This window comes from Meleagris gallopavo, chromosome 8, assembly GCF_000146605.3.
Source record: "Meleagris gallopavo isolate NT-WF06-2002-E0010 breed Aviagen turkey brand Nicholas breeding stock chromosome 8, Turkey_5.1, whole genome shotgun sequence".
Lineage (NCBI taxonomy): Eukaryota > Metazoa > Chordata > Aves > Galliformes > Phasianidae > Meleagris > Meleagris gallopavo.
In genome coordinates this window covers 26353656-26367506 of record NC_015018.2, presented here as the reverse complement: position 1 = coordinate 26367506, position 13851 = coordinate 26353656, and the positions used below count along the sequence as shown (strand labels likewise).

The 13851-nt window shown below is 38.5% G+C and overlaps 1 protein-coding gene across 1 annotated transcript; it reads right to left on the bottom strand.

The window, feature by feature from the left end:
* Positions 1-502: 502 nt before the first annotated feature.
* VTI1A (vesicle transport through interaction with t-SNAREs 1A) lies at positions 503-13845 on the bottom strand. Its single transcript, XM_010714760.3, has 4 exons — positions 13732-13845; positions 7419-7477; positions 2938-3048; positions 503-1850 (listed from the first exon to the last, which is right to left on the bottom strand). Exons 1-4 carry the CDS (start codon positions 13823-13825, stop codon positions 1761-1763), a joined length of 354 nt encoding a protein of 117 aa, XP_010713062.1. The 5' UTR covers positions 13826-13845; the 3' UTR covers positions 503-1760.
* Positions 13846-13851: the final 6 nt, after the last annotated feature.

The following is a 13851-nucleotide window of genomic DNA, read 5'->3' as shown; positions in this document are numbered from 1 at the left end:
TGGTTGAGGTGTCATAGTTTCATTTTTATTTTTCCCCCATGTGTAATCACAGTGCTCCGGTATCTGAATACCTTAAATTATCGAAATGAACTATCTTTGTTTTGATTCACACTGTTACTTTGTAACAGGTATGCAATAAGATGGAACAAGTCAGTTTTTTCTCCTCTGACATCACTCAATACAACTAGTGGGTTACAAATTACCCATGTACAATACAGTGCATGGCGTAGATGTAACTGCCTCTAAACACACCTTTGGACTGCAGGGTACTGCTATAAGTAACTGTGTGTGAGACTCAACACAATAAAGCCTGCAAAGAATGGAAATAAATCTCTCTTTACAGCTTGTTCTCATTTGACCAAAGAATTAACAGCCATTTTTGGATTAACTTTTCAAAGTGCAGCTTGACTAAGCTCAAACCCATATTTTTTTAGGCTATATTTCTGATATAATAATGTGCATGAAAAAAAAACAACAACAACCAAACCAACAACCAGTAAGTACCACAACAAACCATGATATGTTCATCAAGATTCCATAGTATAAACTGAAGTAATAAGCAAGTGACAGTCCAATTTTTTGTCATTTTTTTTTCACATACTGCCCAAGATCAAAAAAACTCCCCCATTAGATATTACATATCAGAAACACGAATGTTGAGTATCTTCCAAGTAAGGAGTGAACAGTCTACATTCCTCATATTTACTTCTAACTTTTAAATATGTTGCTGTGCTGCTGTTCTTCATACCTGCTTGGGTGAGGTCAAATTTGCAAGATCAAGGCTCATATTCATTAAGATGAATATAAATGAAATATACCAGTCCCAGTTCTGCATTCACTTCACATTTCAAATATAGAAGTCACTTAAAAAGACTGCATACTAAGCGATATAATTTTTGCAATTCATTTCACAAACACTATTTATTTAAATGAAATATACACTTCAAGATGGCAGAGAGATGTCCTCTCCTCAGCAGACATGTTCTTTCACACAGGACAAAAGGCCAAGTCAAGTACAACGGGATCCAGCTGAGATTCCAATCCATTTATAAAGAACAACACGTAACTTTGCAAACTCACATCTGCATGCCTTTTGGAAGACATGAGAACTTCCAGCAGCAAACCTGTAAGCTGATCCTAACCTGAAACTGCCAGTATCATTCTAAACTAAAGATTTCCCTTCATCTGTAAAAGTGAATTCATTTTAAAATTCTAAGATCTGCTTTCTCTAAAGGCCTGCTAAAGCTCTTAAAGAAACTCTACATGCTTTGCTTACAATCAAACAGGTCACAACTCATTCAAGTCAACATTCAGACAGAACACACAAAAGCACTTTCATTTCAGCAAATATTTTCAACTTCCCGCCTTCAGTGGCCCTCCAGACAGCACTTTTAAAGAGTCAAAATAACATTTCCTTTCCTTCCTCCTCTCCTCCTTTGAACTCACAACTGAATCACTTTGTTATATAGTTTCCAATAACTTGTTATTTGTCTGGAGAATAAGCCAGAAAGATTCTCTAACACTCAGATACAAAATTAGCAAAAATGTTAGTGCCTAGGAACTGGGATAATAAAGGGAATTTAGTTGAAACAACATTTTGTTTTCTATACAAATTTTTTCCACTCTTTTTTTGGCTCCCTCACTCTTAGCAAATCCTTATGTTCTTCAGTCATATACATACGATTGAAGGATATACAAAACATATACATATTACAATTATGTGAACTCCTCGTGTTCTGACACACTTCTTCCACATATGCTCATTTCTCTTCTTCCATAAAGAGCATCCAGTTCTGAACTCTCCCATTCCCAAATGCCTGGAAACATGAGCACCAATTTCCCTCTTCTGGCTGCATAGAGAAATAAGCCAGCAATAAAAATAAAAATGTTGACTGGGAATTCTCCCGCCCCTGAGGAGATAAATAACATTCACTCCTGGCCTAAAAATTGTTCTCTTTTGGAAGCCCCTGTTTACCCAACAGGGCCATACACACTTCCTAGAGGGGAACAGCATGAAATCATCTAAAATTTCAATGCAAGTCTTTTTATCCTAACATTCCTCAAACTTTACAAAATTACAGCCACCTTCTTGCTAATACATTTTTGTGCAACTCCTCAAAACTTGGCAGAAGCACAGAGGAATGACAGTCAGCTGGATTTCCTGGCTACGGGTACAAACATTGGCTCTTCTCCCCTGAAGGAATAAACTGCCTCCAGCATTCCCGAGAAAATTCACACTTCTCTAGCAAATGGAAAAGAATTTTCCAACATTTCTTTCTTTCTCCCTACCCTGCAGGAACTGAGCTGCTGCCAATTAACAAAGCATTTCCCCATATTTTGCAATCCCTTTGAACCTTTTCAGGACTTCAGAGGAAACAGTTTTGTCTCTGTGTAAATCTATTCAGTGCAAATGGTAGTCACACACACACACACACACACACACACACACACAAAAGGACAACTGCAGCAGAAGCCCTTAGACAAGAGAATCTTGTTGGTTTGTATCCATTATTTGAAAAATTTAGTATTTAGAATATACTTGTACAAAATACCAAGAATAATCTAGGTGGAATGGAAAGAAGAAATCACAGTAAGACATTAAGTGGACATGAGATAACCCACATTCAAAAATTCCCTAAGTTGGTGATTATATTGCTTTTCATGCTACTGCCACATTGCTACACACTGTTTTAAATGAATCATTATTTTCTCTGCAGAGTAAACTTACACTATATTTTAAGTATTAATTCTCAAGTTCTACAAGCCTTTCCTCGAGAAACAGGGTTAAAAGCTGACTATTGTTCCTACAGCATAAATACTCCCAATGTTTAACGGCATCCTAGTTAAAAAATCCACCCAGTTGCTTGAATAACTGTATTATTACATTAAAAAAAAATCTCATGGATGCTATCTCTACAAGGTAGGATAAAAACTCACGAAATCAGCTTCAAGTTTTCCCATTTCTTGTTTGTAGCTTCTCATTCGACTGCTGTACATTCCCCGACTTTGAGGTGGGATCTCTCGGACTTCAAGCTCCATCTGCTCGAGCTACCAAGTAAAAGCAGGGAGATGTAAGTTAAAGTTATAATTATAGCAAGAAGGAATTTGTATTTGTAGGTGTCCCTGACCATGACAGGAGTTGGAACTAGATGATCTTCTAACCCAAACCACCCTACCAGCCTGTTTAACTAAATGCTCACAAATACCAAGAAACATATTCTCTGTCAAGAAAAGTGTTGTCAATCCTATTGACAGTATAGAGCTATGTTAGAAAAATCTTTACACAGCATAAAGTCAACTAATTAATGACAAAACTGGCATTATTAACATTTTAAAAAAAATGATTCTATTTAAACCTTTCTGAATTGCGGTTTCAAAGGCAGTGAATACACTAACGAACATCATGGAGAAGACATCCAACCTCCAACTAGTTGTGGGGTTTTACAAACTGTATTTTATTTATCTTTGTATACACACACATTTTATACAGAGACACATAAATACATAAAATTTTATCTACCAACCATTTCTATGTGTAATAAAATAATTATTGTACCTTTCTGCTTACTCGGCAGCATTAAGTAGCCTGAGCTTTCTGAACTGGCTGCATAAATCTACATCCCAAATCTGTATGCAGATACATTAAACAACTGGATTTTAGAATTGTAATAAAAATATTGTTCAAGAACTGGTGTACAGTTGAATGCATAAAATGTCAGAGAATTTATCTTTAAAATGGTTTTGCTACTTATTTTTGACATGCAGAACTTTAAGGGCCTGAAATGCAAGAATATGACATCAGGTTACAGAAAATCAAAAGGAGTTATAAACCAGGGCTGACTCGCCTGCTAATTACCTGCCCACTGGGTTAAGGAAACACCTTTACACAGTGCTGGCTCCTCAGGAATTTTGTTGTGCACAGCTAAAAAACTCCCATACCTACTTTTAAAATCTTTCCAACTTACTTTAAAAAGATAAAAGAACAGCTCTCCTTGGTTGCTGTAAATACCTGAAACAATATTTACTCACCTCCCACTGATCTCAGCTGAGCAATACAGCATTGGAACAGAAATGCCTTTCAATTAAGGTCCCAAGCTTCTGGTTACAGGTCTTCACAAGTGATAGTTACAGTTTATTCCTACATAATCACTAGCTTACACTTTGAGATTTCATCCTCATGACATAAAAAAAGCATCTGAATTTAATCAAGTGAATTACCAGAAACTGGAAAGTCATTCAGTCTGATCTATTCTGATTATACAAAATGGTATTTGATAATAAACTGTAAAGCTGACTTTAATTAAATAGTCAGTAATGAATTGAAACATACAAAGCTGTTTCTACCCAGTTCTTTGGTGCAGGCTTAACTTTCCAAAGGGGTATTATAAATTAAACTGATAGCTATAGTAAATGGTTTATTTCTTATCATTTCATGCCAATAGACTTTATCTTGAACATTCCATAAGCATAGAAAATGTTTCGCTTACATCTATTTATACGTGCAAGATCAGGATATTTTAATGAAGTCTCAATTCTTTTCTATTAAATAAAAATGAAGCCATCTCCCAAACGAATACATCTATTGCAGCCATGATCAGATCACAGTACACAGTATCCAAAATCCTCATTCTAAACAGTGAGTATCAGAGAGCATGAAGTCTAAGAGACATCTGTGATGTTCCTGAAAATGTTACAGGCAGTGACAAAGAATCCATATTTATCTGAGGTGGGGGTGGAGATGGGGAGGGGAGGGGAGTGGTGAGTGGGTGTTATCATGACTTTAAACAGGTCCATTTTGTGGCTGTAGTGATAAATCTCCATGCCAGTCCATGCAGAAGACAGTGGTCCAAGCAGATATGAACCTAAATACAACCTCATTTTACACTGAAGTTTATCTCAACGTTCATCTATCTTAAAAACCCGGTGAAAAATCTTGCAGATGCTCTGGTTTGGCCCTACCTGAAGTACTGCGTGCAGTTTTGGGTGCCAGAATATACAAAGGACACAAAACTATTTGAGAGCAACTAAACAAAGGCTATGAAGATAGGGAAGGGTGTGGAGGGCAAGAGGTGTGAGGAGTGCTGAGGTCCCTGAGTTTGCTCAGTCCAGAGTAGAGGAGTCGAGGAGAGTCCTCATGGCAGTTCACAGCTCCTCACAGGGAGCACAGGGGCAGCACTGAGCTCTGTTCTCTGGGGAAAGCATCAGGGCCTGAGGGAACACATGGAGCTGCATCTGGGGAGGGCTGGGGGTTAGGGAAAGGTTCTGCACCAGAGGGAGGTGGGCATGGAAAAGGCTGCCCGAGGCAGAGGGACGGCACTGAGCTGCTGGAGCTCAAGAAGCACTTGGACAATGCTCTTAAACATAGAGCTTGGATTTTGGATGGTCCTGTCAGGGGTCAGACTCAATCCTTCTGAGTCACTTCCAACTCAGCATATTCTACAATTCTGTGACACTCTGCATGGGATGCAGGAACGACAGGATTTATCTCCAGAAATCTCTTACTCAGTAGCTATGGTTTTACAAGGTAGTCTGGGAGTAACATTTTGGTGTCAGTTCTGCATACAGATCAAATGAATTACACCAGCAATGCTACCCAAACAAAGCAGACAGTGTTTTAAAACAATCAGTGATTAGTCAGTGTAAATAAAATATCTCTACAATAATATTTATAAGAAAGTTGTTTCTTAACCAATTAGGAAATAAACCAAAACAAAATAAGCCAAGCTTTAATCGGACAAGAGGAAAAACAAGCCCTTGTACAAAAACTATCAATGCCAAAGAATTAGGATTATTTTGGCTTTCTAGCGTAGATTTTCATTCAAAAAAGGATCTTTTTAATCAGTTCTGTTATTATCAGGTTTGTTCAAATTGATTTTAAACCCAGCCTTGACATTAATCACAAACATCTAAGGTAATTACTTAAAGCCAATAATTGAATTAAGCACCTGTCTAGCAGCATTAGCAACAAGATCTAAAACAAAAGCGTGAAAGGAAAGTCAGTATATGAAATCAAGATCATCATTAGGATGAAAATGTAGATATAAAGATTTAGTTTTTACTGTCATAATAAGTAAAATGTAGATGAATTTTTTCTGACATAAGAAGGAAACTAATGAACCATTAACTCAATTTCTGTTCCTTCCAATCTTACTTTGATTAGAGAACCAAATTTGAGCGATTTTTCAACATAACACCCATGCTGCAATTTCCCTGTAGTGCTATGTCTTTTTTTTGCCATGTCAAGTTGCAGTGAAAAGGAGATGAAAAGCACTTCTACATTCTTATTTTCCTACAGCTTTTTGCAAATGAAAGTGCCCCAAAGACCTTAATATACTCTCCTAACAGCCTCATGACATGGACAGCAGTTTTACCATACACAGTTTTACTGTATTTCTCACTGACAATACTGAATGAGAGAGGTTAGGTCTTTTGTCATCCTCATCAGGTAAACCTGCAGTGGGGTTCCACCAAGATTCAGCTTTCCTGGGTCCTATTTCAATGCTCTGCTTACAAGACTAATTCAGCCATTACTCTAAAAGCACCTGGAATGTAAACACATCAAAAACCTTTTTCTTTCTATGCCACAAACTTTAGAAAGTGATTTTCAATATTACTATTTAGTTAGTAATCAAATCATTGATTTAAAGTGCTCAACTTGAAGAACTTTCACACCAGTGGAACTAATTTCATTTCCTTATCCCAAAAAATCAGATTATATTTCTGACATCAGATAGACCAAATGAGTACATTTGCAAACAATACACAAAAACACCTTCAGGCAAAGAACTATTGGCATGTGGAAAAAAGTCAATCAATCTCAACTGCTATACCTTTACTCAGTTACTCCACAACTACAAAACTTTATTTTTATACTCCATCCACTTGGAGTATAAGACAATTTGCAGTGGAAACAAAACAGAAAAAGCCATAGATGCTTATCGTGTATTGTATTCTTCCATCAGTGTGGACCACTAACTAACGCTCAGTACCTCAAACTACCTTTATTCGTTTCACATCAAACAGCTAAATATCTTTTGTCTCACTTGCTAGAAGAGAAAACAGGACTTATTACAAGACAACTGGACAGATCAAATCAAACAGATATACAGGTCCTTGAAGAAAAAATATATTAGGTATAAAAACATTTAATTCATTTTTTAAAGTACAAGACCTTATTTCCAACTCAAAGGCTGAAACAACTTCTAGTATCTTGCAGTAATAATAGAAGCTTTAAATCACTTAACACAAGATTAACTTTTTTATACACTCCTCTTGAGTACATCATATTCTCAAATATTTCATACTCTATTATACTACTATTAAAAACTTTTAGAGAATCAGGTGAGTTAAATGTTACCACTAATGATACCAGTTTTCTCCAGCAATTTACAGTTAGCTTACAAAAAGCCACAACGTACCAGTTCCCTTGCTTCTTCAAGCTGCTTCTCAATATTTGCAACCATCTGCTTCTTTTCATCTGAAAAACAATTGTGAAGATACCAATGTAACTGTGGTCTTGCCATGAGAAACATACAGTATTTCAAAGTAAGCTTGCAAGTTAGAACTTACTCAAGGGATTCACTGTGTGACATAAACACATACTATAATAGCCACATTTGCAAATTAAAAAAGAGAGAGAGAGCGAATGGGGAATGCTTGGAGTCTTCTGCCTTTTTTTCCAGTGCTTGCTAGTTCTGAAAGCAGCTATCTTTCCTCCAGGTGTATGAGTTTTGCCTTAGCAGGTACATGCTGGGTGTGTACAAATTCAAGTGAGAAAGCATATATTCGAGCCAAATGGATAAATATTTGTATTTAAAGATTTATCCTATTTATTAGGTAGAAGTTGAAAAAAAAAACAACAGCAAGCAATCCAATTACAGAGAGTCCAGGAACTGAAGATTAATGAGGTCTCTATTCCTCTCCTCCTTAGCCCTGGTCCTTTTGCTTCAACAGGAAAAAAAATGAAATGTCACAAGAATCACAAAAAAAACCACAACACCTTATAGTAGCAGTAAAAACATAGTTAAGTAATAAAAGTTAAAAATAAAAAAATACTATAGTCTGTTATAAGTTATACGTAGCAATAAGGCAGGAAATCAGGGGATGCCAAGGCAGTAATCAGTAACACAAGTCTTGACACAAAAAGCAACCTGTGCCCTTAAAAAAGCCTTCCTTAAAAACAACAGAACTAGTCCTGAAAGGAATATTTTGCTGCAGAGATTTTGACAGAGCAATCCCAGTGTAAGCAAGTTGAATTTCAGCTGAGTCCTCTCATTAGTGCTACAAACACCTTGCATTACATTTGCACGGGCCTATTCATCTTCATCTCCTCCAGAACTAGTCTCTACCATCTCTTCTAATTCTCTCATTTACCCAGTGTACTCGCTGAGGGTAACATCATGGTATATCCTTCTTCAGTTACATATACTGGAGCACTGCTTACAGGGAGGATCAAGTTCAGGATCACATTTCCACCTAAAACACAGCGCAGAGATCTTTGCAAATAACAGGCAAGGCACGGACTAGAACAACTATCTTCTGAGATTCACCATCCTGTGCGTGGCAGCTTCTCAAGAACAAAGCATATGCTCTGGGTTATCACCCAAGAAGCTGCTATGGTATTGTGGAGTATGTGGGGAACTCATTTCCAGTCCAAATTGAGACTACGATCTGAAGTCCTTAACTAAGGAAGAATTCCTCTCAAAGAAGCCCAAGTTCTCAAGAACAGCCAGCTGGAATGTTAGCAAGGACTCCTGAGACAGGTCTGGATAAACACGCAGCCCAGTGACAATGAGGTTCACCAAGAGCTAAAAGAGACTCCACTTTGACTTCATCATCATATCCTGTATGAGCAAACCGAGGTGTGTGTATGTTGTAGTAGTAAGAACGAAACAAAATGTCTCAACATATTGTCAAATGGTGATACCCTCTGAGTAATGAGAACTGTACCAGTGATGGAAGTGAGAAGGAAGCACTTGAATCCTTTCAAAAATAAAAGAGCTCACCTTTAAATCCTCACAAACTGAGCTTCCCTCTTACCCTTGAAAGAGGCCCAGAATTTCATCAAGTTATGCTCTCTACAAACCTGAAGCCATGGAAAAAGACCATCTTCCTTGGCAATCTTGAATTCACACTGCCATGTCTGGCAGATGCTACTATAGCAGAAGGTGGGGGAGATGCTCATTTCTGTGCAGCACTTTACATTCTTTGCTAGTGTCTTTCATAAATTTCCCACTAAATTCTCATGACAGCACTCAAATCAGAAAAACTAATGGCAAGACATTTATCTTCTGAACATAACGAACTCAAAAGAGAATCTGCTTCCTTGTCCATACATTTCAATTCCCCTACTCAGCTTCCCAAAACACCTGTTCCTCCATTCACCTGGAAGCAGGCAAGATGCCATTGGACCAAGGAAAAAACAACATAAGAGATAAAATGCACAACACCATTTTATTGAAGCTCAAATAAAATTACAAATACAGCAGCAGAAAATAAACGTACTATAGCAATTTCAGTACATCCCTGAGTTTCAGTGGATTACAATTTTCATACACATTAAATTAAACAACCTTATATTCCTAAATTTCAGGGGAGTAGTATTATTTTGAAGATATTTTATGCTGTTCAAATTCTGTGTGTACTTACATGAGCTACCTAGCATTTCACTGAATACTCAGTTACCCTATTGCTAAGCTCATTAAATCTAATACAGTCATTTACATTCAGCAGATGATTTATTGAACATAAAAATACAAATTCCTGTGCCAACTCAACTGCTATCAGTGCAATTTTAGTATTAAGCTTCTGATTCTCTGTGCTATTTAGACAATGGTGATGTTTCCTTTGCTGGTACATGAACACTGGAAGGAATCTATAACAAAATGTTCATCAGTCATTGAACTCCAGACCTATAACAACATCCAACTCCTTCTTCAAATGCACAATACAATCATCTGCATCTACTCTGCAGATATTTAAGCAACTCTTCCACCTAGTACTGCCAGTACATCTAGGCCTGTTGTTGATGCCAGCAAAAGAAGCATGAAATGCTACAGCTGGATTCATTCACTTAGTTTCAGTCTTAATGCCATGCCTATGCCTAAGAAACAAGCACTGTTTTTCCACAGTCAGAATGCCCACAGAAAGAGAAGACACGACATCCACAAGATGTGCACAGAGACTGTATGCAGACAAGCTCAGAGTAAGGGAAGCTTGCTGCAGATCTAGCAGATCAGGACAAACAAGCTGTGATCCAATTAAAGATTCTCATGTTACTGTGCATTACCCTGCTTTGTTTTAGTAGTTTCCAATCTGCTTATTTAATGTAAACTTAAATGTAACTTAAAGTACACTTCCATTATATAAAATACTAAGTATTTTTTATATATATATGTACATAACTTTTCTCTTAATTCAGAACTGGCAATATCCTCTAGAAAAATAAAAAGAAATGTTACACCAAAGATATCTAAACTTAGAATGTAATTTTTGTTCTTGCGCTGCCACACAGAAAGCTGTTAAGAAAATGCTGCACTTGGCTTGTATATCTTAACTGTTCACATAAGTAAAGTATAAAGAATGGAAACAAAAGTAAGGAATCTGAGTAAGGATTGCAAAGAATCCTGAATGTGTACACAAGGTTGTACCACTTTTGTAAATAACACCAGTTTTTATTACATTTTCCTCTGTTCTTTCAGTTTTGCCCGTGCATTAGGCACTGTGACAGAAAGGCAGATAACCTACAAGTGTAGAAAGGTAATGCATCTCTGACATGAACTTACAGTAAAGGACATTTCATTGCTTGTGGAATTGCTTTTTTTTATAAGTACACGCTAAGGAAAAGTCTAAGTAACAAAGAACTTCAGTTTGCAGAACACTTGCAGATTTCACTACACTGGCTGAGGTGGTTTACCCTAATACCACTTTGCCAGAGTTTACTGTCCAAAAGTAAAGACAAAGAAAAATCCATTTACTGTTCCATTTCTCTTTGAGCTGCAAGACTGGATTCCAGAGGCACAGCATAAAGAGCCAGCCATAAAACAGAAATGGCAAACTGCATTACAGGGATATAACAGAAAATTAATGGTAGAACTTTCTTCAGTTAAACCTGATGTACAGTGCTTTGACTGCCCAGTAGAAGATGCACATATCATGTATCAGCCCTCCAGTCAAAAACATCACCTCACAGAGGCTACTATGCTGGAAAAAGGCTAAATATCTCAATCTGTACTGAGAACATTTTCTTTCAGATGAAGCAATTAAAATCGATATAAATATTTGGTCAAACCACAAGACAGATGTTTCTCGACAACACTGAGGAACATTAATAAAACACATCAGTCAAGATCTTCATTCTCCAAAGACCTGCAGCATCACAGAAAATCTACTCAAAAGCCATTTCTCAATTTAAAACATTTTCTTTAATTCTCCAGGCGGTGCTTGGCTCAACAGAAGATATTTCTTCCTCAGACGTTCTACTGTCCCTGCTGCTTATTGTTACTGCAGTATCAGAGTGTCTTTGTTACATTTCTTGCTGAACTATTTATGCCTCTGTGACAACAGGATTGTTTGTTGAGCCATCATCCTTCTAGATGTAAGACAGCATCAAGTCCTGTCAACACTGCATGCAGGTATAATAGCAAAACAATTAACCAGTATTTCTCCAACTGCACACGAATCTTAGAGCAGGTCCATCTCAGGAAGGAGGAGGAAATAAATCTGTCTCTAGACTTTGGGAGATCTCTCTGTATTATTCAGGAGTAACACAAGTCCTTACACTTCTCATCCTGCTTCTTCCAGCGTGGAGGAAGAAGGCCATCAGCAATCTCTGTCAAATCACTGCTGCTGAAAAATGCCACCTCACGTGCATCTCTCCTCATGTCCCCCTCCCACTTTGAATCATACTCCTCTTTCTGAGGCTCTCCAAGCCATCTCCACAAGAACTAACTGGGACTTCTGGTGATGAAGTTTTGATCTTGCAAATATTCCTAGTAAGAAACAAGGGAAAAATGTGCATTTAAAATATTTCTACTTAAAGTGTTCATCATAGCCAGAGTTGTGTTTTTGCGTACCCAGGTGGTAAAATGCCTCTACTAGCTAAGACTGCAGTTTGGTTTAAAGTCATAAGTGAACATTTTGCTGAAGAAAGACAGAACAGTTCTGAAAACTAAAGCACTTTATCCACAAAAGTACAATGCAAGAAGGAGCCATAAAGCAAGCCAGCCCAAGATATATAAGACTAGCCTCAAATGCTAACATGGAAAAGCCAGCTCTTAAAATAATAAATTAGCTGTTGTATTATTTTGAGGCCATTCAGCTCAGTACCAAACTATTGATCCCACAGGGAACATGCATTCCTTCTCCTCTGATAAGACAGTAACTTCTAAAAAACAAACAAACAAACCAACAACAAAAAAATCACATTTCTAGTGGCCACTTAAAGAATTATGAATTCAAAGCCTGTTGCTTCCAAGCTACGTCATCAGTGAGGACAATGTTCCTTATTAATTTCATATTTAAGCTCCAAAGCCTCTCTAGAGTGTATAAGGTGGCTGACTTTGAAGAGAGAATTTTTTTTGCTTTGCTAAGTCAAGGAGGAGGCAAAGCTTCTCATCCTTTAGCCGTGCCTATGATTGGTCACTGAACTCCAATTTATCAAAACTTCAATTTATCAGGAGACCTTCTAATTTCTTGTCATAGAATTAGATATAACCTCCCAGAACCAAGCTTGCCAAAGTTCAAGAAGCGCCTGGACAATGCTGTCAGACATATGGACTGATTTTTGCATAGCACTGTGTGGAGCCAGGAGTTGATGATCCTTGTGCGTCTCTTCCAACTCGAGATATTCTATGACTCTACGACTCAAGAACCAAACAGATGTTTACACGTGGACATGGTTTAGTAAGAACTGCGGGTGATAGGTGGACGGCTGTACTGGATGATTGTGTAGGTCTTTTCTAACCTTGGTGACTCTATGATTCTATGAAAATCCCTATTCACTCATTTTAAATGCATTCTGGACCTTTGGCTTAGCAATGCACTGAGATTACATGTTCCAGTTAACCACCTTAAAATTCTCTTTAAAGAATTTACTTCATCGCTTCACCACCCTAAAAACAAGACATTACACTTCGGTCCTTTAGTCACATAGAAAAGCATACCATTAGCACGCGTGCTGTGACACCCTCTCTGTATGATACGCACTCCCACAGTCTGAGCATCCTAAAACTTTGGGAAACAGAGGCAGTGAAACGGATACAGAGGTTTCATTGAGGTGAGCTGCGTGAGGAAGAGATGAGGAAACCCAATTTCAGCTTCCCTCTGCTCCATTCAGGAGCACCACATCAGAGCACAGATTCACACTCAGCTGCTGGGTTAGTCTTATTTCTATCTCTCTTCCTCACACTCACAGACATGCCTGCAAGGGTACGTCACGCATGAGTACAGCAGCGGGTGACAAACACCTCGGCGTACACAAGCACCGATTTCCTCTTACATGCGAGTCAGCACAGCCTCAACTGCCCTGACAGCAGGCAGCAAAAGCACCGATTCGGACGAAACCTCGCACAAGCTCAGCCCATGCACTCGCTCAGCCTAACAGAGACCAAGGGCCGATCCCTCAGCACGGAGCGCGGCTCACGGCCGCTCGGCGACGGCTCCACCAGCGCCGTGCCCGCTCCGCCACCGGGAGGCTCCGTGCAGCCGGCGGCTCCCGGCCCCGCCGCTCACCTCCGAGCAGCTTGGGCACCCGGCCGATCCTGCCCGTGATGTCGGCCGTCAGCACGGCGAAGTCCTGCTCGTAGCTCTCGAAATCGGACGACATGGCCTGGCCGCGCCTCGCCTCGCCGC